General features: G+C 47.3%; 1 protein-coding gene across 5 annotated transcripts in view; it reads right to left on the minus strand.

The window, feature by feature from the left end:
- Window positions 1-3902: 3902 nt before the first annotated feature.
- Window positions 3903-26221, minus strand: part of LOC138817618 (transcription factor Dp-1) — a 47441-nt gene continuing 25122 nt past the window's right edge. For 3 of the 5 annotated variants that reach the window (XM_070008084.1, XM_070008083.1, XM_070008086.1), the window contains exons 4-12: window positions 21523-21629; window positions 16904-17025; window positions 15630-15795; window positions 14792-14935; window positions 14285-14353; window positions 13332-13483; window positions 11796-11962; window positions 9817-9895; window positions 3903-6839 (exon numbers count right to left, since the gene is read on the minus strand). In XM_070008084.1, coding sequence (XP_069864185.1) covers window positions 6692-6839; window positions 9817-9895; window positions 11796-11962; window positions 13332-13483; window positions 14285-14353; window positions 14792-14935; window positions 15630-15795; window positions 16904-17025; window positions 21523-21629 — 1154 coding nt within the window. In that variant the 3' untranslated portion in view covers window positions 3903-6691. The remainder of the gene's footprint in view (window positions 6840-9816; window positions 9896-11795; window positions 11963-13331; window positions 13484-14284; window positions 14354-14791; window positions 14936-15629; window positions 15796-16903; window positions 17026-21522; window positions 21630-26221) is intronic. The other 2 variants (XR_011368904.1, XR_011368905.1) reach the window with 2 other exon arrangements.

A 26221-nucleotide genomic window follows, 5' to 3' on the forward strand; every position in this document is an offset into this window, starting at 1 on the left:
TCCTTCAACATCTCCACCCCTCCTTCCCTTGTTTTTCTCAGTTCTGTGGCATGTACAATGCATTCCACTCATTTGCCCACCCCATTCATTCTTCAACTCCTCCTCTTGACACCCCCCCCCCACACACACACCAAGTACCCATTTCCTGGTACTCATTTCATTGAGCTTTGATTTAGTCTTTCTAAAGAATTATCCTATTTATGTTTTCCATATATCCTATTATAATTCAGTTTATTTACTTATAACTGCTTGGGTGCCACTCAGTGTGTTACATCTAGATTTATAGGCACATTCTAGTCCACACTAATGAGGGAAAACATGCAACCTGTTTCTCTAGGTGTGGCTTACTTCACTTAAAATAATCCTTTCCAAGTATTTATTTCCATTTCCTTACCAATAGTCATTTTTTTCTCCATGCCCTGGGGCTTGATCTCAGGGCCTGGATGCTGTCCTTGAGCCTCTTTGTGCTCAAGGCTAGCATTCTACACTTGAGCCACTGCTTCACTTCCATTTTTTTTTTCTCAGTAGTTTATTGGAGATAAGAATCTCATGGACTTTCCTGCCTGGGCTGGCTTTGAACTGCAATCTCAGCTCTCAGCCTCCTGGGTAGCTAGGATTACAAGTGTGAGTCACTGCACCTGGCTTCAATGTCATTCTTCTGATAGATGAGAATTTCATTGTGAATATACACCACATTTTCTTGACCCATTATCCAGAGGGGCATCTGTGCTGATTCCCTGTCTTGGCTATGGCAGGTAATGCTCTAATAAACCTGGTTGTGGTAGTAGCTCTAGTGTATCCTTGCTTGTGTTCAGATAAATGCCCGGCAGTGGAATTGCTGGGTCACAGCGCAGTTGTTTAGTTTTTTGAGGACCCTCCATACTACATTTCAGAATGGCTGAACAGGTGTACATTTCCTCCAACAGTGCAGTAGTATTCCCTTTTGGCCACATGCATGCCAGCATTGGTTACTTAGTTTTCCTGATAATGGTCATTCTAACGGGGGTAAGGTAGAATCAAGGTATTATTTAGATTTGCTTTTCCTTTATGGCCAGAGATGTTGAACATTTCTCATGTCTATTGGTCATATTGACTTCTGAGAAGTCTCTGTTTAAATCATTAGTTCATTTTTTAATTGGGTTATTGTTAAAGGCTAAGTAAGCACCTAGTTTTTATCAGATACTTTTTTTTCATTTAGTCTTAAACTTTTTAACTTTCAGTATCTACTTAGTATATTTTTTCATTTGCCTCCTGTGCCTTTGGTATTATATCCAAGAAATCATGGACAAATCCAGAATCATAAGCACTTCATCCTGTTTTCTTCTAAGAACTTTATAGGTTTTGTCTTACTTAATAATGGTCTTGGCTGGGTGCCAGTGGCTCGCACCTGTAATCACTCAGGAGGCTGAGATCTGAGGAGCAAGTTTCGAAGCCAGCCTGGGCAGGAGAGTCCATTATACTACTATCGGGCATCATCGTTTCCCATCTAAAATGAAAAGTTCAGCATTTCACCACCAAGCAACATGTTCAGGGAGTTTGTCTTCACGTGTTTCCTCCTCGTCAGCTGAGCTCACCATAATAAGGTGCAGAATTGTATAAGATGCATTCTTATATTCTCAGATGATTTTCACCTTCGTCCTGTTCATGTACCCTATCACACTAGTCATGTTCTGTGTGTTGAAGCAGACCTGCCAATCCCTTGGTTGCCTTGAGGGCCTTTGTGTAATGGGTACACATCTTTAGTGCCTTGGCATGGCTTTAAGATGACAATTGTGCTAGCTGCATAGAACTGAGTTAGGACATGATCTTCTTGTTCCTTTGATAGTGTGGTAGAACGCCACTAGGTCAAGTTTTTCTCTGCTGGGAGGGAGGTTTTCTAGGACAAACTCTACCTCTTACCAGTTCTAGGTTTAGACTAATCTTTGGATTAAGCCTTGGTGGGTTGTCTCTACCAATTATCCTCTTCATCTAAGCTTTAAAATTTATTGACATACAACAAATGCCATCAGTAGAAATGTCATTTTCATTTCTGATTTTAGTCCTTTTATACCTCTAAAAGATTTATCAATTTTTTTTTTTCTCTGTAGGTCATGGGGCCTGAACTCTGGGCCTGGGCACTGTCCCTCAGCTCTTCAGCTCAAGGACAGCACTCTACCACTTGAGCCACAGCATCACTTCCAGCTTTTTCTGCTTGGGTGGTACTGAGGAATCGAACCCAGGGCCTCATGCATGCAAGGCAAGCAAGCACTCTACCACTGAGCCACCTTTCCAGCCCCAAGATTTATCAATTTTACTGAACTTCTCAAATCATGATTTTGGTTTTTATTTGCTGTCCATTTCATTCTGCTTAAATTTTTATTTCCTTCCTTTTAGTTTAATACAATTTTTTTTCTACTTCCTGAGTTTGTAACATTGATTTGAACTGTTTCCCCATCTCTATTTATACATTTCTTTTTGCAATGCTTTGGCTACAAGCCTTAAGCTTTGCCGTTTTCGACTTGACTGATTTCTGAGTATTTTGTAGTTTTCCTGATTTCTTCCTTGATTCATTGGGTATGTTTGTTAGGGCTAGAGGTGTAGCTTGAGTGGTAGCATGCCAGTCTAAGCAAGCAACAAGGTCTTAAGATCAAAGCCCAGAGAACATTTTTCAATTCCCCAAATTTTCTCTATCTTCTAGTTTCTAGATCTCTACCTTCCTCTTACTGTAACCAAAATAGATTCTTTGTCTTTTTAAATACCTCATGACCCCTTGGGAAGAGCTTACTACTACTGGCTACAGTCATACATGTTTTGTGAGTTCTGGTTACTTCTCTGGGCTAGTTGTTCTTGATGTATGTACCTTGGCTGCCTGTTCTATCCATTGTGGAGTGGGGCCCAAAATCTTTTTGTCGGTCCTGGGGCCAGAACTCTGGGCCTAGGCGCTGTCCCTCAGCTCTTCAGCTCAAGGCTAGCGCTCAACCACTTGAGCCACAGTGCCACCTCTAGATTTTTCTGTTTATGTGGTACTGAGGAATCAAACCCAGGGCCTCATGCATGCAAGGCAAGCACTCTACCACTGATCCACCTTCCCAGCCCAAAATATCATTTTTGTAACCACTTCTCCCTTCAATTGATCTTCAGTTAATCTGCATATACTTTTGAGTTCCTGTATTGAACTTATTGTCCTGCATAGTCCTTTGCTTCTTATGACCTTTATTTAAAACCTGCTTTCTCTGGTACTGGCATAGACACCACTGCTCTGTGCTGGTGTAGTAGTCATATGTTTCTCATGCTTTCACTTAAAATCTTTGCATCTAAACCATCTGCTAGACAACATACAAGGTAACTATGTTTTTATCCATCCTACCAGCTAGTCTCAACTGGAGAATTCAATCCATTTATATTTAAAGTGATTACTGATAAGAACTCCTACCAGTGTTATTTTCTCTACTGGTTTTTCTATCCGTTGTTTCCTGAATGACCATCTTCTTGTGCTTAATTTCTGTAGTGAATGGTTAAGTTCATTTTGTTTCCTTCTATGTATATTCTAGAGATTACTCTGCAGGTACCAAAGTAATATCTGACATTCTAAAGCTGTAACGTTTTAATGTGAATCTACATACATTCAACTTTAACATCCCACTGGGTATTGAAACTCTAATACATGGTATACACAAGAACTAGTCTTGTAAATACATCTCTCTAAAATTATATAGAAAACAGCCACATTACAAACCAGTTGTGGTAACACTGAAAACGGTCCCATCTCCATATCCACCAGGGATCTGATTTCCAAATGCTTCATCCTTTGGTGGCCTTCACCCTGTTTGGATGGCCCTGTACACTGCCTGTAGGCAGCTCTACTAAAAAACTCCCTAGCTTTGATCAGAAAGTCTTAGGACAGCCAGTGAGACACAGACGTATTTCAGGACAGCTTTTATTTTCCTTTTAGCAATTTTAATATATTGACCTGATGCATCATGGTTCCCTGGTTGGCAGATTTCTAGATCATGTTGTCAAGGACATTTACATGTAACAATTTTTCATTTCTTGATGCTTTTAACATTGTCTTTTAGAAGTTTGTTGTGGGTCTGAGTTCACTTTACTTGGAATTTCTTAAGCTTCTTAAACACTTTATTCATGTCCTCCACTTAAGTTGGTGTTTCTAGCCACTGAATCAGCGAATATTCAGTTCTTTCTCAAGATTCATTCGGGATATACTTGCTGGCCATCTGGATGAATTTCCATGTGTCTTCTTCAATCTGTCTATTCCTCAGACTCAGGACTTTACATTGTCCCATCTCCAAATTTAACAATTCTGCCTGACTCTTCCTGTGAATCTTCTAATTATGCTTGCTTTGCAGCCCCAGAACTTTATTTCCTTTTAGGCTTTGTCTCTTTAACTGCTGTTTCCATTTTGTTCCCAGTCCAGTTTTTATACTTTCTCTTCTTCCTTACTTAGTTCCCCATGTATCTTTTGAGTACGTTTTCAAGTACTGTCCAAGATGTCTGCTATGACATCTTTGCAGAGACAATGTCTGATTTATTTTCCTTCTATACCTGCATGCTTTCTCCGTATACACTATAACTTTCTGTTGAACACTGGACATGCAGATATGCTAATGTAGTGGCCAGAAGGTGATTTCCATCTCCTAGGGCTTGTTGAACTTATTACTTACTGTGTTCTGGGTTTGATTTTTGGAAACTGAAGACCATCTGTGCTGGAGGTCAGCTTGAGATGCCTACTGAAGGTCTGTCTTCTCAGGTCTTTACTGTGAGGCACAACCACTCTCTAAATTCCCCTAAACAAAGTTGCTTTTTTAGTGTGCCAGTCTCTTCAGTCTTAGTGGAAAGAGAAAAATTAAGAGGCGTGGGCAGTGGTAGAAGGGGGTACAGTTCCCGTGACCATACGCAGCACAGGGCCGAGAGGGCACCTCCGGGAAGCAGCAAACTTTTCTGCACCTCTGTGAAGAGAAGAGCAGTTAGCAATCCAAGGGCACACCTCCACACTCAGGAACAGAGCTCTCTGTCCACCATGGCTCCCACCAGCCACCAAGCAGGTGCTATACTCCCACACATCCTTTGGAGGGCCCAGGAGTTATAGACTCGGTTCCAGACCTTACACTTGGCAGATTCTTACAGGACAATTGTCAGGCAAGGGAACAGGTGCCCAGAATGGCTTCCTCCTCTCAGTCATCTTTCCAGATTACTTTAACAATCCTGGTTTCTTAGTCAAATCTGTAAAATATACCTCATCTTTTACAATTGAGGAAAGAGTCAAGAAATAAACTTCCTCTGCACCACAGGCATCTAGAAAAATGGTGCTCGCTGCCTTGCCTCACCTTGAATGTGCCACTGCTCACCTCCTACGCCACCCCAAGTAGTAGGAGGTATCCTCCGTCACTCCAGATGGCAGAAGGGACACATGGCCACAGGACACAGCTGGTACAACTGCCCATTTTTCCACTCACATGTGAAATGAAGCTAACAAGCTGTGCAATTTCTAGACAATAATCCTGAATTAGAGAAACACAGAGCTTGTTTAAAATGCCCATGCGCGTTTTATTAATAAAAACTAACAGTGCCAAGTTAAACAAGTCAAACAATTAAAGTCTCTTTATATTCCATAAAATATTACAGAAAAGTTTATTTGTGTTTCAATAAAAAGACTATCGTTTAGAACAGGCAGCTGACAGCAACTGTGCAGTTAACGGGTTTTTTTGTGAATAAATTTTAAGAGACTACTGCCTGTCCTTAAATTCCTTTTTCTTTTTATAAAAAAAGAACTATTAAAAATGATTGACAAATTTTGAGTTAAAAAACTGTTAAAACATTCTCTATGTTTAATTTCAACTTTATAATAGATTACAGGAAGATGCTCGTGAAACAAATACAACATTTGTTTCAGTACATGTCTTTAAATGATAGACTTATAAGTATGTAAACAACTATATAATAAAAAGTTTCCAAACATTGCCTGTAAGAAATCAGGCAAATTTTACCATAAGCAATAAACCTTCCAGACAGTTTCCATAACTGCGCCAGCATGGCAGTAAACCTTTACCAAACAAAGCGAAAACAAACAAAAAAAGTACTTTGCAATTTGTTGTTGAAATAGAGGAAAAAAGCCTTCAAACCTGATGGGACCACAACAGTCAATATAATTTAAGGAAAAATAGTCATAATAAAATTTATGGCGCTTACTGTTTAAAATGTAGAGCTTTGCTATCTGCTTGGTTCTTTGGACACTGCATGATTTAAAGAATGAAAAACTAACCCTGGAGCCTGATGCCGCCCACAAGGGGGCCACCCAGCACCCAGTGAGGCGTTAACGCGTGGCGGGGACCCCAGGAGGCAAGGGGCACACCACCCGTCCCTGGTGGGTGCAGGATGATTCCGCAGCAAACCCAGTAAGAATTGCTGAGGGGCAAAAATGACTCTGAATTTAAAAACAAAGTGAAAACACAGAATCCTAGAGTAAGCAGAGGCCCTGCACCGGCACACTGGCATGGAAGGCGCACAGCCGCACGCCCCACACCCACCAATGACTCCTGCTTATTGAAAGTGTGCATCTCAACTCCACAGCTTACAATGTCTTCTTGGGAGTAAGCCAAAAACAGAAAACCCACAATAATAAAAAACAAGTTTGTCTTCTCTAAGCACATTTTCCTGAAGCTGAATTTGGAGGGGAAAGTATCTGCAAGTCGGGAACTCAGTCTTCTTCGTCATTCTCGTTGAAGTCATCGTCATCATCATCATCCTCCCCAACGTAGGACACAGGGGTCTCCACTCTGGAGCCGCTGTACTGGGACCCATTGGAGCTTGTGGCTAGCATTCCATCGGCACCATTGCTCAAGTCACTGTGGGGACAGGAGGCCAGGTGAGGTCAGCGGTGTGTCCTACTCTGACAGCACAAGGATGGGCTGCACAAACTCCCCAATGGAACTGCATGACTGCAACCCGCCCCACCCGTCAGGGTGCTCACCGGTGTGCTGCTGGTGCCCCTGTGCTCACTCTCAGTGTGAACAGCTAACTGCACAGCGCCGGATCGGGCCTTTTCCCCACAACTGAGTACAGTGCACTGTGTACAAGGTGAGGATTGGGTCTGTATGGTGGCCAGGTCCAGAAATGCAGCACAGGGAGTGCTACCTGACATGCATGAGACACTGAGTTCCAGCCCCAGCACACCACCCCGCCCCCCACCACCCCCACACACAATTGAGTAACATGGATCAGAACCCAAGAGTGGGCAGCACCACTAAACTCTCCACAGGCTGGAGCTGAGATGCCACTCAACACACAATCAACCTCACGCACACATTCCAATGCCGTTTACTAGTGTTTATCAACACATGTATACTTCTGGCAAAGTAACTCCACATATGGGATGTTCAGCCATAAACATGTGTTATTCCTTTTAGCAAAGTAACCACATCTGGATATTCAGCCTAGCAAAACAAGTCAGAAGTTGTTACAAACTCAGGAGCCACCTAAATACGCTTTCATGCAGCCTTCTATCACACTGCTACTGAAGCCATCGTTCCCTACACCCAACTGCTTTTCCATGGGAAGCCCAACTGATGTGGATAGGGCCACACAGGGCAGGGCACAGTGTGGAAAGGGCCACCCAAGCCAGGAGCTAAGGACTCACACATAATCCTAGCCACTCAGGAGTCTGAAATCTAAGGATCACAGTTCAAAGTCAGCCTGGGCAGGAAAATCCATGAGACTCTTTATCCCAATTAATCACTAGAAAAGTGGTTAATTGGCAGAAGTGACATTGTGGCTCATAGTGGTAGAATGCTAGCTTTGAGCAAAAGAGCTCATGGACGGTGCCCAGGCCATGAGTTCAGCTCAGTAGTAGAGCCCTTGCCAAGAATGCCTAAGACCTTTTTGGTGTGGGTAATTTCCAAGATAGGATTTCATTTAGGTACAACAGAAACCAGAACAGAAACCTTCTACTGTGCCCTCCTGTCCTTGGAGACAACAGGCACTCACCCGTTAAGCTTCTTCTGTAGCTGGCTAAGACACACATCACCATGTGCAGCCACCGGTAAAGACGAATTCTCTCAGGTCTGGCTTCCAGGACAGAGATCCCCTTATTCCCACCACCCAAGTAGCTAACGTTAAAGTTTGAGCCATCATGCCAGGCCACATAATTTTATTTTTATGCTGGTACCAGGCTTATACTCTCAGCTTTCTTGCTCTTGACTACTAGTGGCATGCCTCTAATCTTGCATTTTGCTTGTTAATTGGAAATAAGAGTCTCAAGACTTGTCCAGTCTGGCCTTGAACGAGATCCTCCAGATTCAGCTTCCTCAGTACATACATAATAGATACAAGCCACTGGTACCTGACCACAATTAAATTTTTAAAAAATACTCAAACTTAAACCAGATGCTGGTGGCTCATGCCAATGATCCTAGCTATTCAGGAGGCTGAGATCTGAAGATTGTAGTTCAAAGCCAGCCCAGGCAAGAAAGTCCATGAGGCTCTTATCTCATGAGGCTCTTTCCCAATTAACCACCAAAAACTAGAAGTGGTGTTATGGCTCAAAGTGGTAAAGCCATAGTCTTGAGTAAGAAACAGCTCTGGGATAGCACCAGGTCCTCAGTTCAAGCCTCACGGCTGATAAAAAAAAAAAAACAAACAACCAAAAAACCCTCCTCAAACTTAAATTTTTCTTAAATATTCTGCAGACTGACATCACCACACACACACACACACACACACACACACACACACACCACACACACACACACACACGAACAGCTAGAAATCAGGACAAATGAGAAAAACTGCACTTTAGGAGAGCTAATCACATTGTGACAAACAGATGCTCACGATGTCCCCTCACTAATCCTCACACAAAGTCCTGTTCAGGATAGGTGAAGTGGCCAGGCCCACAGGGCCTGCACAGGGCCCGCACAGCTGCTCCTGGCCTGGCCCTCATGTACAGGGCCTGCAAAGCACACCTGCCCTGTCAGCCCAGCTCTATCTCATCAGTCCCTGCTGGACCTGCATGAATGCTACGAATGCACCTCAATACACAGCGAAATTTAACATCTTACATATGTTTAAGTTTAGAAAATAGAACTCCTGCAATAAAATATACAAAATAAACTATAAAAAATAAACTCCTGCAATAAAAAAAGCAGTAAATCCACTGCTACATTGTGCTAATATTTACCATAAAAGCCATCTTCACAGCTCACGCCTGTAATCCTAGCTACTCAGGAGGCTGAGATCTGAAGTTCATGGTTCGAAGCCAGCCTGGGCATGAAAGTCTGTGACTCTTATCTCCAATAAAGCACTAGAAAACCAGAAGTGGCACTGCGGCTCAAGCAGTGGAGCGCTCTGAAGAGCTGAGGTATAGCACCCAAGCCCCACGGCCGAAAAAAAAGCCATCTCAGTTACCATGGGAGCATTCATGTAAATACCAGGGGCATCATTCTGCTCTCTGGAACTGCTAAGCCAAAGGTTAATACAAATACATATGCATTTAAGTACGGTCTTCAGTAACCAAAAATAAATTATAGTGAAAAAGCAGAAGGCAAAATTATGCATATGCTATGATGCTAGGTGGGTTCTGAGAGAAGAAAAACAGCTCTGAGAAGACCGCTTGTCACTTGGGCTGTCAGGGACAGTGAACTGTGGCCATTTTTTTCCTCCCATTTTATTGTGTGTCTTTCCACAGGGGCGGCATGGAGTGGCTCCTGAGCTGCACCTTTGTGGCAGGGACAGACACCATGAAGGGTCCAGCTCTGGGTATGGCACACAGCAAGCAAGAGGCTGCCACACCAAAGGCCAGAGGACGCCCACCCACAACCCTGTTACCTGGCAGAAAGCCGTGTCCCATTGGAGGCAGGGCCTGATGTCGTGATGAACACCCCACCAATGGATCCCTGAGCCATTTCTGCAGAGAAAGAAAAAGGGAGCAAATGACAACACAGCCAAGGGAGACTCCAAAAGGCGTAAGCAAAGAAGTACGGACACTGGGCCTGGCCAGCTCAAAGAGACCTGGTGTTTTCTATCCAACGCATGGAGCAAGCAGGGCCCCAGGTGCATGTCCAAGCTAGCAGGACCTTGCGGCACACGTGCACACTCCTTCGGGAAGGCTGTTGGCACCATCTCAACAAGGGGTACCAGAGAGTAGGAAATGCTGAACACCTTGGCATCTGGTTCTGTGACATCTGAGACCCTAGCAGGTCTCCACGGCATTACAAGCTCAGGATGAGTTGGAGCCCTTGAGTTGCAAAGCAGAATTATGGACTCTCCTCAGAGAATAAATAATTCCACACCACAAATTTGGAACAATAGGAAAACAAGCACTTTCATGAGCTTTACCATGAAGCCACATCCCTCATGTCTTCGTCCAGGACCCAACGCCTCAGAAAAAAAGTCACCAATGTACGGGCCACACGGCCAGAGCCAGAGTCCAGTCAGCACAACCCCCTTGGTCCTCTCTCCTCACAGAGCAGCACAGTGGGCTGGGAGGACTGCAGGGACAGTCAGCACCATGTCCCCTGTCCTCACAGAGCGCACAGTGGTCTGGGAGGACTGCAGGGACAGTCAGCACACCTCTGTCCTCACAGAGCAGCACAGTGGGCTGGGAGGACTGCAGACAGCCAGCACCATCCCCCTGTCCTCACAGAGCAGCACAGTGGGCTGAGAGGACTGCAGGGACAGTCAGCACATCTCCCTGTCCTCATAGAGCAGCCCAGTGGGCTGGGAGGACTGCAGGGACAGTCAGCACACCTCTGTCCTCACAGAGCAGCCCAGTGGGCTGGGAGGACTGCAGGGACAGTCAGCACCATGTCCCCTCTCCTCACAGAGCAGCACAGTGAGCTGGGAGGACTGCAGGGACAGTCAACACATCTCCCTGTCCTCACAGAGCAGCACAGTGGGCTGGGAGGACTGCAGGGACAGTCAGCACACCTCTGTCCTCACAGAGCAGCACAGTGGGCTGGGAGGACTGCAGGGACAGTCAGCACCATGTCCTCTGTCCTCACAGAGCAGCACAGTGGGCTGGGAGGACTGCAAGGACAGTCAGCACACCTCTGTCCTCACAGAGCAGCACAGTGGGCTGGGAGGACTGCAGGGACAGTCAACACATCTCCCTGTCCTCACAGAGCAGCACAGTGGGCTGGGAGGACTGCAGGGACAGTCAGCACACCTCTGTCCTCACAGAGCAGCACAGTGGGCTGGGAGGACTGCAGGGACAGTCAGCACCATGTCCTCTGTCCTCACAGAGCAGCACAGTGGGCTGGGAGGACTGCAGGGACAGTCAGCACACCTCTGTCCTCACAGAGCAGCAGAGTGGGCTGGGAGGACTGCAGACAGCCAGCACCATTCCCGTCCTCACAGAGCAGCAGAGTGGGCTGGGAGGACTGCAGAGACAGTCAGTACCATGTCCCCTGTCCTCACAGAGCAGCACAGTGGTCTGGGAGGACTGCAGGGACAGTCAGCACACCTCTGTCCTCACAGAGCAGCACAGTGGGCTGGGAGGACTGCAGGGACAGTCAGCACCATGTCCTCTGTCCTCACAGAGCGGCGCAGTGGGCTGGGAGGACTGCAGAGACAGTCAGCACACCTCTGTCCTCACAGAGCAGCACAGTGGGCTGGGAGGACTGCAGGGACAGACAATTTCTGCACCAGCTGGCTTCAAACCATAAAGCTTCCACTCCACAAGGGCCACTTGAGGGCTCCAACAGCAGACTGGGTAACAGCAGGCCCATGTCCATCCCAGCCTACAGACAGAGGTCCAGTGCTGGGGCAGGAGCTCAGCTACACTGTGGTCACAGGGCAGGACTGACCTGTCACGTATGGTTCCAGAGCTTTTGGTACCAAGCTTCTTGCCATTTTGAGGTCTTCGGCAGAGCAGCTCCCTGACTCCAGCCCACATGCCATGCCCATTCGCTTGAGCACTTCAATGTCGTCGTGGATTTCAAACGTGTTATCAAAGTTGAACAGGTACTCAAATCTGTGGGGAGGGAGGGGCACTGTCAGGGGACGGGGTCTTCCGAGTTGGGGAGGACACGTGGGTTAGGCTATTATCCCCACACCCAGCACTGCATAGCACAAAGCATGAACTCAGGACCAAAGCAGCATGAGTAACCACAAATTGCCGTATTGCTTCAGGGCCTGGTGGTGGCTGTATTGCTGCTTTGCAGTGTTCAAGAGGAAGTCCTCACTATGCACCCCAAAAAAGAGTTGCCAAGAGGGGCACAGTGACTCACCTGTGACCGCAGGCAGAAATCAGGAGAACCACAGTTCAAGACCAGCCCAGGCAAAAAGTTAGTGACATCCTTAGCCAGCCACTGATGGCTCATATCCATAATCCTAGCTACTTCTGGAGGCTGAAATCTGGAGGTTCAGGTTCAAAGCCAACAGAGGTAGAAAAGCAGCCTCTAAGAGTCTACTTCCAAAATAACCAGCAAAAAAAAACAGGGCTAAAGTGGGACACCAGTGGCTCACGCCTGTAATCCCAGCTATTCAGGAGACTGAGATCTGAGGATTATGGTTCAATGCCAGCCCAGGCAGGAAAGTCCGTGGGACTCTTATCTCATCTCCAATGAACCACTCAGAAAACTGGAAGTGGAGCAGTGGCTCAAGCACTAGAGTGCTAGCCTTGACCTGAAGAGCTGAGGGACAGTGTTCAGACTCAGAGTTCAAGCCCCATGACCAACAAAACAAAAAACAAAACAACAACAAAAATAGGGCTAGAGGTATGGTATGTCTCAAGTGGAACACCAGCAGAGCAAGCAATGTAAACAAGTACAAAGCCGTGAGTTCAATTCTCAGTAACACACATACACACACACACACACACACACACACACACACACACACACACACACACACACACACACACACACACACACACACACACACACACACACACACACACACACACACACACCCCTAGCTAGAAACTACTTCTCCTTGCTCTCCCTCCCCCCTCCCACCCTGCCCACAAACAAGCCAGGAGTAATGACATATACCTGTCATTCCAACTATGTGGGAAGCCCTAGTAAGAAGTTCCCAACATGAGGCCAGCCCTGCAAAAAACTCTTGAGAAATCACTTAAGAAAGAAGGGCTGGGGGCATGGTTCAAGTGGTAGAGGGCCTAGTGCACACTCTAGTACCACACACACACACACACACACACACACACACACACACACACACACAGATTTGTGCCACATGTGAGGGCTGGGGGCATGGTTCAAGTGGTAGAGGGCCTAGTGCACACTCTAGTACCACACACACACACACACACACACACACACACACACACACACACACACACACAGAGATTTGTGCCACATGTGAGCCCCACACCAACATACTTGTCATTGGAAATGCTGCAGTCAATGACTGTCTTCCTGCTGGTGTTGACAATGATGAAGGGCAGGTGGATGACTGAGTTAGGTGGGGGTGGTCGGTGGGCCTGCTGCTCTGCCTGACGGTTTCTCTGCACCAAGTTCTTGAAGGCAATTTGCTGGAAAAGAGGAAGAGACACCCTGGTAGCAGTCATTGCCAGCTTAACCCTTCTGCTTCCTCCCGGTGGACAGCAGGGACCCAGACTGTGAGGGAACAACCCTCACTGGGTCTTGGGGTGTGCTGCCAAGGGAAGGGTACACGTGGGGAGCTGGGGCCTCAGAGGATCAACATGGGAGACACAACACAGACAATTCAGCCACAATGAAAGCGAGTCCCTGCGGCCACCTGGTTTACACCACAGGGAGGGGACACCCTGTCCTAGACTAAGGGTGTTAGGGTGAAGGACCTCTCCTTCCAGCAGGACCAAATCCAGAGGCAGTGTTTATTCCTGCCGTGGCTGTGTACACACAACTTTCTGCAGTGCAAAGCCAGCTGATCCACCCTCACGGCCTCCCCATAGAAGCAAGTGCACCCACTGATCTCCAACAAGCAGGCAGTTATGCTACAGCACAGGCATGCAATACACACATTGTACAGGCAACCACAGACTGGAACCGAGGCTATCCCTGCTTCTCTCTTGGGTCCAGTTCCCAAGATCTACTTGGTGCCCTGGCTGATGCCACAGGAAAAGGTGAGCTCCCCAGCTGGTGGATTCCAAACCCTGCCCTTTGGTGGGTGGGATCAAGTTTCAGGCAGCCTTGTGAGGGGCTGGGGACTGTGACAGGACTCCCAGGTGTCACTAGATGCTACAGGGCTCCATTGGTGGCCCCTTACCCCATCACCGACCACACCCAGGGGAGGAGCCCAGCAAGCATTTGCAAAACTCATTGAGTCTCAGGAGGAGGGGCCATCTACCTACCTGCAGGATAAGCTCCTGAAGCTGGGACTGCTTCTGCTTGATCCTCTCCAGCCTCCGCTGCCGCTCCACCTGTGGAGATAGACCCATGAGCAGGTGGCTGCTGGGCTGGACGAACCCAGTCTGCATGGCACCACAGCTATCTGCTCTCCCCACCACACCTCCACAACTCTCGGCAAGGCAACTGGGGCAAGTGTGGACATGGCAGAAGGTACAGATGAAGACCAACATCCCTGAAACTTCACACACTACTCCTGACCCCACCATTTCCTTTCGTGAATACAGCTGTAATGAAAGACAAAAACAAAATAAAGCCCTGAAAACAAGGGCCAAGAACTAAGCTCTGTTGGGGTTTAGACATGTAGTCGGAAGTAAAACTTCCTAGTGACAAAGCTTGAGCAGCTCATGAGGCCCACCGTGATAACCTGCCAGTAACCCAGGACATCTGTCTGAGACAGGGTGTTCTGGGGTAAATCTAAAGAACACTATGGAAAAGAAGGCTGTAAACACCTCTAAGTTCTGGCACTCCTGAGCAGAGTTGGTGGGCAGGCCAATCCACTTGATCTCCTTTTTCTCCTTGGAGATGATGTTCATGGCCATCAGCACATTTAAGGCATCATAGACACGCCGACGGATGTTCTTCTGGTCATAAGCCTGGGAAACACAGAGCAGCACCCTTCCCAGTATGCACAGGGCTGACAGATCAGCGCACTTCAGGTGTTAGGCCCTGAGCACAGCCTTGGGTGGTATGCCACGTTGGCTCAGGGAGCATTCCTCCTGACCTGTCCTCTGCAGATGACTAGGCCCACCTCAGACTGGTACAGAAATGTCCCCATCTGTCTGCAACCCTCTACATAAAACAAGTGCTGCTCTAGTGAGGAGTCCTGAGCCCCCGAGTGTGCCCCAGTGAGGGGGCCTGAGGCCCTGGCCCTGAGTGTACTCTAGTGAGGGGTCCTGAGGCCCCAAGTACGCCCTTGTAAGGGGTCCTGAGACCCTGGCCCGGAGCATGCCGCAGTGAGGGGTCCGGAGGCTCTGGCCCCGTGTGCTCTAGTGAGGAGTCCTGAGGCCCTGGCCTGGAGCATGCCCCGTGAGGGGTCCTGAGGCCCAGAGTGTGCCCCAGTGAGGGGTCCTGAGGCCCTGGCCCCAAGTGTGCTCTAGTGAGGGGTCCTAAGGCCCTGGTCTCGAGTGAGCTCTAGTGAGAGGTCCTGAGATCCCAAGTGTGCTCTATTGAGAGGTCCTGAGGCCCTGGTCTTGAGAGCGCCCCAGTGAGGGGTCCTGAGGCCCTGGCCCCAAGGGTGCTCTAGTGAGGGGTCCTGAGGCCCTGGCCCCAGCCTTACCCAGCACTTACTGACTCATTTGGTAGGATGTGGTTATCAGCAGCACTGAACTCTGCCACCAGCTCATCAGCCACCTCGTTGTAGGAGGTGGTCCCCTTTCTCTGCACCTTCTCACACACCTTCATAGAGAAATGCCGCAGGCCCTTGCCATTCTTTTCACCTTTCCTGTTACGCTTCCTAAAAACATACAGAAAAGGAGACAATATCAGCATTCTTGGAAACAGCCTAGAATTCAGATACGAGAAAGACTACCAACTACACGAGGAGGCCCTATGTGCAGACGCCACACACCCCCAGGCACTGAGGACATGGGCAGGTGTCCACGTGTCTAAGGTCAGAAAGAAAACGCTTACGAGACCAGATCACACACCTCAGCCTTCAGATGTCGGGAAAGGTGGGCAGACATCCAAAAGGCAGGAACCAGTGTGTGTCTGATCCATACAACACGCTAGCACCAGTGTTCTAAAGATGTTGACTGGTATCAGATATGCATGTTAGTGGAAATCTAGAGATTTGCAGGGCCAACTTCACAGGCTACCACAACTGTGGACACATGTCAGCACAGGCTGTAGACTGGGAGGAGATACCAAACATGACTATAGTTAAGTCACCATCCGGGAAACAAGGTCACCAAGCTCCTTCTGGCTAAGTTCTGGGTGATGATGACTTTTGCCGTAGCAAACCACAACAGATGTGGTTGTACAGTAGTGTGAACGTGTGCTCTCTGTGGCCTGGGATCACCCTTGCACATGCAAGCAAGCACTCTACTACTTGAGCTACATCACTAGCCTCTTTTTTGCTTTATTTTGAATTTTTTCAGAGGAAAAAAAAAATCTCAGTAACTTTGGACTGGTCTTGAACTCACGATCCTCCTGCCTCTACCTTCTGAGTAGCTGGGACTGCAGGTATGCATCATCACACCTAGGAGCGCATGTGGTTGTAGGGGAAGACACATAATTGGTCTTCAAGGAAAACCATGCACATGGGGACACACTGCACGGTAGTGCAGACCTGGCGGGACATTTACCCCAGCTCAACAGTGAAAGTTTCAGAGTAGCAGCAACAAGATGGAGATCAGCATCTTCCTCTTCTTGAGCTACAGCTCTTACCCTGGAAAGAACAGCTGCCAGACTAGGGGGCTCACACCTCAGTATCCCACAGACAGTGATGGGTTTGGAGCTTAATCTCAGCATGCATGGACACCCCACCACAGACTATATGACACATGGTCCCTTGGGGAAGAGGACATTCTAGACATTGCCACCATTGGGCAGGGGGTGCTCACCCAGCAGACCAAGGTGAGGAGTCAGACGGCTGGTTCTGGGACACAAAGTGAGTGCTGGGGGTGTGTGGGCTTCCTACCACAATAGTGTTTGATGCTGCTGGTCTCTGAGGCGTACCAATCACCTAGTCAGAAAAGAATTCAGAACAATCAGATATCTGCATGTCATGATGCTGCCATCAGTGTCATCCACTCACATCTGTGGCTGCTGCTGTGCCTCACCAGCACAGTGAGAAAGGAAGGACAGAGACAAAGCAGATGCCCACACAACTGCTTGGGCACGGTGCTGCTTCACCTCTAGCTTGGGTATCTTCTTCACTTGGCAAAAGCATCAAGAAGCCGCAGCCAGCCCAGGCAGGCCAGAACAGACATGGCCGGCTCTTGTGCGGAGAACACAGTGGTGTCCACATTGCAGAGGCACCTCCATGGCCGCCAGCGTTACCATCCCATGTCTGGACTGACTTCATTTAATGAGACAGACAAGGAAAAACTGTATCCTTCCATGGCACTAAAGAGAGACCAAAAAACAAACGAAAAATGGCTTTCAAAACAAATGTACAACCTGCACCGATAGCTAGCTAGTGCTGCCTGGGCTGTTGGCTTGTTTTAAAAACAAATGCCCAGGTACTCTGCCCAAGGATCCTTCTCTGGGGAGGACCTGACAGCCAGATAGCAAAGCACAGTGGTGTGATTAGCCTGGGAGCCAGAGCTGGTGTTCTCAGGGAGAACTCTCGTGAGCCCATGCCAGGCAGGGTGTGCAGCACTGTTCTCATTAGAGAAGGGAACACACAATTTGCCTTTTTGACAACAGGTCTGTCATTTTAGTTCCCTCAGCTAAGTGAAATGATGGTCTCTGAACACAGATACTGCCTCAAATAGCTAATGAAAAGCCTCAACCATTCAGTCCTTGTCCCATAGCTCTAAGTCAGAAACAATTAGGTAAATGTTAAGCCATTCAACTTGAAACCAAATGCCACTAGGGACACCAAGTTTCCAGTGAAGGGATGGAGTGGGATGGTTGCATGCTAAGGAACCATGGGGCTGCTGTCCCAAAGACACCTGTGTGGCCCTGATATTGGTAGTGCATCCATCCTCACGGTTACAGCCTTATCGGCACCACACTCATCAGCAAGACATGCACCAGACCAGAGAAGCTTGTGAAAAATAAAACAGAAGAGAGAACAAGTCTCCTTTACAAAGCAATATTTCATAAGGCTTCTCCTTGTTCAGAAGACGTGGGTGCATTCAAGGAGCGCTGACCACACGAGGGTGCACTATTCACAAGGCCCACTACTTGGAAAGGCAGACACTGCACAGGCTATGGCTCAGCTGGGCAAGCCCACTCACCTAAGACGGGAACGCCATCTCCCCCTTGCCCTCAACAGAGTTAAGAGACAGGAGCTGTGCTTGCCTCCACCCTTGAACACTCCATATGGACAGAGGACACCCAGAGGCAAATGGCAACAAGACTAACTGGCCTCACAAGCCCCACAAACAACTAGGACTGCAAGGCCTAGTCTGGGCTCCTTGCAGTGCCTCTCCAATACAACCCACCCAGTAAGTGGCAAGAACAAAGCACAGAACAGGTGCTAAGGCGAACCACCTTTTCCTGATGATTAGGATCAGTTTAGACTCAGTTGCATCTGGCAGGCTTTGTGGGCCTCTGCTCAAAGGTGCACTTCCCAGCTTTGGCTACTCCATGAGGCAGTCTTGTGGATTGCCAAGAGAGTTCAGGAGGCCCCACTCCTCACCCTGTGAGCTATGCTTCAGCATATGGGCACAAAGGCGTAAGACCCCTATCCATATCCCAGGAACTGTCCAAACACCCACTGCTCTGGTCTTGTTGAAAAGCAAGGAGGAGACACAGGGTCATGGGGTAGAGTCTCTGTCCCACTATCACTGCTGGGGACTGGGACTGGTTTGAAGTCACTGAGCAATGTGGCTTCAGATCAGGTTTTCTCCACCCCAAGATTTCCATAGCCCACACACTGAGTGACTGCTGAAGGACACAGATGAAAAGCACAAGAGGAAGACACCACACACTAAATGGCTGATGAAGGACACAGATGAAGAGCACATAGGAGAGGAAGATACCACACACTGTTGAAGGACACAGATGAAGATGAAGAGCACATGGGAGGAAGACACCACATACTAAGTGGCCATTGAAGGACACAGATGAAGATGAAGAGCACATGGGAGAGGAAAATACCACACACTAAGTGGCCATTGAAGGACACAGATGAAGATGAAGAGCACATGGGAGGAAGGCAGACATAAGGCCCAGTAGTGTTCACAGAGGGCAGAGAAGGATCCCACCCAGGGCCTCCTTCCCAAGTTGGACCCTAAGGCCATCCTTTGCACCCTAATTTCAAAGACTAAAAAGTGAAATGAGAGTAACCTCTGGCTATGATGTGCAACTCAACTTACATGAAAAATATCCAAGAATATATCCCTATGTAAAGCTACACTGTTTTAGAGGTCTAAGTAGATGGTAAAACTAGGAAGTTACCACAAAACTTTCCTAAGGCACCCCCACAATCTCACCCACAAGGGCTCACAGGGGAGTGCCACCAGGGCAGAGACCTTGTGCTCTGTGTACTCTGCTGCACAAGCAGGCAACACAACAGCCATCCAGCAGCTGGCAGGGGACTGCTGGAGACCCAGCAGACACGAGCAAGTCAGGTTTCACATACAAAGGGCTATGCCTCATTCTCTATCTCAGAACCAGAAGTCCTTTTTTCTAAAACCTTTGATTCATGAAGGTTTAAGAATCATTTGCAACACGCAAGCTAATACACTTCAACATATTACAAAGCATAAAACAGAAATTACTAAGTCCTCCCAACACAGCTCAAATTAAATCACTAATTTGGTTTTCAGACCAACAGTTTAAAATGCCCCACTAGGAATGTTTATATTATCTTTCCATCAACCCATTTACAGGACAATAAAAATAGAATTGGTGCACCAGGTGCTGGTAGGTCACTCTTATAAACTCAGCTACTCAGAAGGCTAAGACCTAAGAATTGCTATTCAAAGGCAGCCTGGGCAGGAAGATCCACAAGACTCTTATCTCCAATTAAACAGCTAAACACTGGAATTGGAGGTGTGGCTCAAGTGTTAGAGTCAGCTGTGAACAGATAAAGCCCCAGCACTAGCATGAGAAAAAAAGAAAAGAATTGTTGCTTCAATTAAAGTTTATTCACCAAGCTAAACGCTGCTATAAAATCCAGTATTAAAATAAAAACGACAGAAATTATAAAGCAGAAAGGAAACTGAAATGGCTAGCTTTTAGCAAAATGGCGTTAGTTAGCAGCAAGCACAACCAAGCACTACAGAATGACTTATGCTGCTTTTAATGACCCACAGCCCTGTGAAGCAAGCTTCAGTCACATCTAACTGGCAGGACCAGCCTAGCAGAGACCCCTTCTCACTTGAGGGAAATCCTGCTCTGTCCACAGGATAGTGTTTTCCTGAGTGTAACTCTGCCCATAGGCACTCCTATTTAAACCTCAGACACTTCGATATGATGAAGTTGGTGCATGTTGATAAAAGGAAACACAGGATGTCAATCGTAAGACTAAGATGGATAAACAATTGAGTTCCTCTGAAGAAAGTGTGGTTATGATGAAGGTGCCCAGACAGCATCAACTACCATCAGCCCTGACCAGGCCTCTCCTTGAGGTGGGGATCCTGTGGAGACCTGTGGGAACCTGGAGAGGCCTGTAGATACCTGAGAGACAGCACCACACTGGTCTCTTCACTCAGGCTGTGAGCCCTTCCTAAGGGGCGGAGGACAAGGGGAGGTCCATGGAGGGTGCAGCAGAAGGAAGCAGTGTGTGGTCTGGAACAAGGCACGAGTGTAACCATGGTCTGGGACTCAGGAGAAACCCCCAGAATGCAGGCCAGAGCCAAGGTAGGACCCAAGATAGGATCTGGACAATCTACAACCGTGGCAAAGTTGGTCCCAGGAGGAGGGCCAAGGGACTGGCCCAAGAGCGGCTGTGGTCTAGATGCCAAACACACTGCTCCAAGGCCCCGGCCTGCCCTGGGAAGGGAGACACAGGCCTGCTCTGTGGGGCACCTTGCTGGTAACAGAGAGTGAAGGAAATGGTAGTCCCTATCCTCCCCCCACCCTAACATTGGACATATCCGTGTCCTTTCCTTTTCCCTTTCCCAAGTCCTTCCCTTCCCCTCTCCCCTGCATCCCTCACTCCCATCCAGGTCCTTCCCTCCCGGCCTCCCAGCTCTCAAAGCAATGGATATGGAGGAAGGCCAGGGTGGCTGCGTGACCTGGGCACTGCAGTGCCCATTTGAACACAAAATAACCCCCTGGGCTCAGAACTGTGACCACACGGGCCACTGGAGGCCACCAGGGAGAAGCTGGCTCACCCTACCCACACCCGCTCCTGTCACTCTCTGGGGGTAAGGGCCTCACTCACCAGTGTGGGACACTACACCCCATGTGTCCGGTTCACTTACTACTATGCATATACCCCCAGAGGAAGAAGTCATGGTCACCCAGCACCCCAGGCAAGGTCTAGCCTTCCAGGGACACCAGGGCAGCACAGTGGAGCATCTACCCACTCCAGTGCCCCATCCACATGCTTACCACTTACCACTTGCTGTGTGATGTTGACATTGGACTGTCCGAAGGTTTTTGGCAAGAGCTGCTTTCCAAGTGTGTTCACCGTGGATGGGTGCACAGCCACCAGCGACACCACACCTGCAACACAAGGCACAGGTCAGAGGCCGCAGTACTTCTTTCAGGAAGGTGGTGCTTCAGCAAAAACGCTGAATTCCTGCAGCTTCAACATGCAGTAGACATCCCTTTGCTCTCCTCTCTCCACCTGCCCCCAGGCTCATCTCCTTAAGAACTCTTCCTGTCACAAGGCAGAATAGGATTTTACACAGGGCACCGTTGGCTCACACCTATCATCTTAGGTACTCAGAAAGCTGAGATCTGAGAGTGGAAGTTTAAAGCCAGCTTTGGTGGACCAAACTGAGACTTTATCTCCAATTAATTAGCAAAAAAAAAACAGAACTCAAAGTATGACTCAAGTATAGAGTGCTAGATATGCATGTGAAAAATCCCAGTGTAGCCACAAAGCCTTACCTAAGCCCCCAGTACCAACATACACACAAACGAAAAAAAGTCTGTGTGTGTGTATGTATCGAGAGAGAGAGGAGTAAGTGCATTTTCACTTTTGCTTTAATCTGGCAACATAAAGAGAACACTGAACATGTTTCCTAACATCAAGAGTACCACACAATCTTTATGAAGGACCTGACATTTGAGTTATAAAAGGCGCCCAGCTGTACACTTGTACCAAGGAGCCAATTTACTAGAAATAACATTGTTTAGACCCTAAAAGAAAGTCTTCCCAGAGGAACTCTGTAACAAAATGTTTTCAAATATTATGAATGCTCAGAATTGCTGCAGCCCATTAATAAAAGAAGAATCCTAAATTATTACATTCATATATTTATAATTGCTAATCACAGTCCATAGCTATGTTTTTGTGGAATTTTTCTGATTGTTTTTGTGGTACTTGTGTTTGAATTCAGGACCTGGAACTTGTTATATAGGCACTCTTGCCACGAAGACCCAAAGACTAATACAATGAATAAATAGGCAAATGACACGTGTGTGTGTGTGTGTGTGTGTGTGTGTGTGTGTGTGTGTGTGTGTATGTAATACAATGAATAAATAGGCAAATGACACGTGTGTGTGTGTAATGCTTTTAGCCATAAAGGAAATGCAAATCAAACACTACTTTAGTCCAGTTGAAATGGAGATCATAAAAAAAATTGGCAAATACTGACACGGAGGCAGGGGAAAAGGAACATTATTACAGGTATGTGGACCTGCTACGGAAATCAATGGCTCATCTATAATCTTAGCTACTGAGAAGGCTGAAACTGGAGAATCACAGTTCAATGCTAGCATAGGCAGAAAAATTCAAGAAACTCTTACCTCCAAATAACCCACAAAAAGTCAGAACTAGAAGCTTGGTTCAAGTGGTAGAGGACCAGCTGTGAACAAAAAAGCAGAATACTGGGGCTAGGAAGTTGGCTCAGTGGTAGAGCGCTTGCCTTGCATGCCTGAGGCCCTGGGTTTGATTCCTCAGCACCACATAAGCAAAAAGAAAAAAGCCGGAAGTGGCACTGTGGCTCAAGTGGTAGAGCGCTAGCCTTGAGCTAAAGAGCTGAGGGACAGCGCCCAGGCCCAGAGGTCAGGCCCCACAACTGGACCCCAAAAAAAAAAGCAGAGTACTAAACCCTGAGGTCAACTTCCAGTACTAGCACTAGGCAAGACAGATAGACAGATAGATAAATTAGATAGGTAGATAAGACCACGATAGATAGATAGATAGATAGATAGATAGATAGATAGATAAGATAGGACCACTATATGCTTCTGTTGTGCTATTCTACTCACTCTTGACTACATACTGGAAAGAATCAAAGTCAGTACACAATAAATACCTACACACCTACACACCAAATTATAGAACTGGTCCTAGATGCCCATTAAGTGGAATAATGGATAGAGAAAAATGTGTATATAACATGGTAGAGTATTATTCAACCATAAGGAATAAAATCACACCACTTATAGAAAAATGGATAAAGTTAAGAGATCATTGTGTTAAGTAAAGTAAGAATGAGAAGACAAACATAGCAAACTTTTGCTAGTATGTGGAATGGGAGGAAAAGGAGGAGAGAGAACATGAACATAGGAGGCAGACTATTAGGAGAGAAGGGGACCAAGGAGGGGCTAAAGGGGATAAGATCAATTAATGAGGGGACAACACAATCAACATATGCTACCCGTGTATATGAACATGTCACATGAAACCTATTACTGGTACAACCAATATATGCTAGTAAGTCATTTACTGTATCTATTTAAGGCATAACATACTATGGGGCACAGCAGATACTAAAAGGTTATTATTTTTTTTTGGGGGGGGGGTCCGGTCGTGGGGCCTGAACTCTGGGCCTGGGCGCTGTCCCTCAGCTCTTCAGCTCAAGGCTAGCGCTCTATAAAAGGTTATTATTTAAAGTAGGCTCACATACCTGTCACCACTCAGCTCCCGATTCTGCGTCTGTGGCAGGACCAGCTGAACACATTAATTCACAGAAACCTGTGTATAGCCATGTTGCCACACTATTGTACCTGTGCACCTGTGCCTACTTCCTATCCTGCTACCCAGCTTTGAAGACATAGTTCTGTGGTATATACGCACCTTGGATTCCCCACAAAAGTGGGATCACATGGCACATTTCTTTATCTGGATTACTCTGCTCAGTACAACATCCTCCAAGCTCATCCACATTGAAGCAAATGGCAAGATTCACTATGCTTTTAAGACTAACATTGGGTTGCTTCCAGTCAGATGCTTTTGACCTCGGTCACTGTGGGACCTCCTAAGTGTCTCCTCATCAGCACTGTGCCAGGGCCACTAAGCCACGTTCTCACAGACATTTCCTCAAAGCTTCTCTAGCCGATGTGTGGTAGCAGTACTACATGGCAGCTCTGACTTATGCTCCCTGATTAGTGAGAGAACCTTCTTGTGTACCTGCTGGCCATGTGCATTCCTCCTTCAGTGCATTATTTCAGGTGTTATTATTTTGTCCAGTATGTTAGAGACATTGGGTTTACTAACAGGGCCAGAAGGACGAGAGATAGCCATAGACAGACAGTCTCTGTCTGAGGGTCCACTGTGTACAGCACAGCACTGATCCTGTACTGTGGGGCACGACCGAGCTGCACTAACTACTGGTAAGACCCCACAAGGGACACTTCCCAGCTTCTCTGGTGTCTCACTGAGGCACGCAGGGCAGAGATCTTACTACTTGGCTAAAGCAGTTTAACCTGTTCCCACTTCACTGCTGCAGAAAGGCCAGGCAGGGTACTCTGACCACATGTGTAGGCCCGGTTCATCAAAAGAAACTAGAACCATATCACTGCTAAACTTTCTTCTTTCTTCCCTTGAGTCCTATTCTAAAACCAAAAAGCAAGGACAACACAGACACCTGGGCAGGAGGTGGGGTGAGGAAAACACCTTGCTTTAGTGCCAAGTGAGGACAATAGGCACTAGCCACATCTGGGGCATTTGGACAGAGCCAACCAAACACAGAAGCAAAACAGCTGAGAAGAGGAAGAGAACCAGGCCATTCTCACCTGGCCAACCTAAAACAAACAGAAGTCAGGTTGCTCTAAAACAAGCAAGAAGCCAGGTCACTCCGTGATAGCCTAGAACAGGCAGGAAGCTAGGCTGCTCTAACTACAGCAGCCCAGGACTAACAGAAAACTGAGTTTGCTCCCACTGTAACAGCCTAGAGAACAAGCAGGAAAACAGACCACTCTATGACAGCCTAGAATAGACAGGAAGCCAGGCTCTTCTATGGCAGCTGAACAAGAAGCCAGGATGCTCTGACTTCACAGCCCAGGACTATCAGAAAACAGTTTGCTCTGCTACAACTGCCTAAAACTAAGCAGGAAGGCAGATAGCCTATAACAAGCAGAACACCAAGCCACTCTTACAGCCTAGAATAGCAGGAAGCCATGGTCATTCCATGATAGCCTAGAACAGGCAAGAAGCCAGGTTGCTCTTACTACAACAGTCCAAGACTAGCAGAAAACAGTTTGTCCCCCCCCCCCCCCCAGAATGCCAGGCCACTCTCAGTGACAGCCTAGAACAAGCAGGAAGCCAGGAAGCTCCAACTGTAACAGCTTAGAACTAGCAGGGAGTTGGGAGCTAGGTCATTTACAGTACAACAGCCCCAGGTCTGGAAGACTGAGTTTTCTAGGAAAGACAGTTTACATTAATATACAAATAAGACATAAGAGCTTTAGAAAAGGGTAAAGATTAAAAAGGAAAGGCAAGGGCCATTATACAGCCTTCAAAACCCACGGGAGATGGGCCAAACTGAGATCACTGAGCAGGTGAATGAGCACCACAAACACACGTTTGCAGGAAGGGCACCAAAGCAGTGTGCACAAGCTAAATACACACAGAAAGAACACCGAAGTGGCATGCATACCAAGTACATGCAGATATGCCCAGTTACTCCAGGCACAGTCTGATGGCTGGTCAGAGATAACACACCATTGGAACACAAAGCTACAGGCACAGAAAAAGACAAAGAGGCAGAATCCTGTCAGTACCACAGGACACAATGATGTAAGAGGAGTGAGCTAGCTGTGTGAGGAACAGACAGAATCATTGGGAGGAAGATGAGCAGAGGGCTAAGTAAGTGGGAACTTTGATGAAGCAAGATCATGCTTCAAGAATTCAGTTAGCACTA

This window comes from Dipodomys merriami, unplaced genomic scaffold (assembly GCF_024711535.1).
Source record: "Dipodomys merriami isolate MVZ:Mamm:240054 unplaced genomic scaffold, mDipMer1.0.p SCAF_70, whole genome shotgun sequence".
In the NCBI taxonomy this organism is placed as follows: domain Eukaryota; kingdom Metazoa; phylum Chordata; class Mammalia; order Rodentia; family Heteromyidae; genus Dipodomys; species Dipodomys merriami.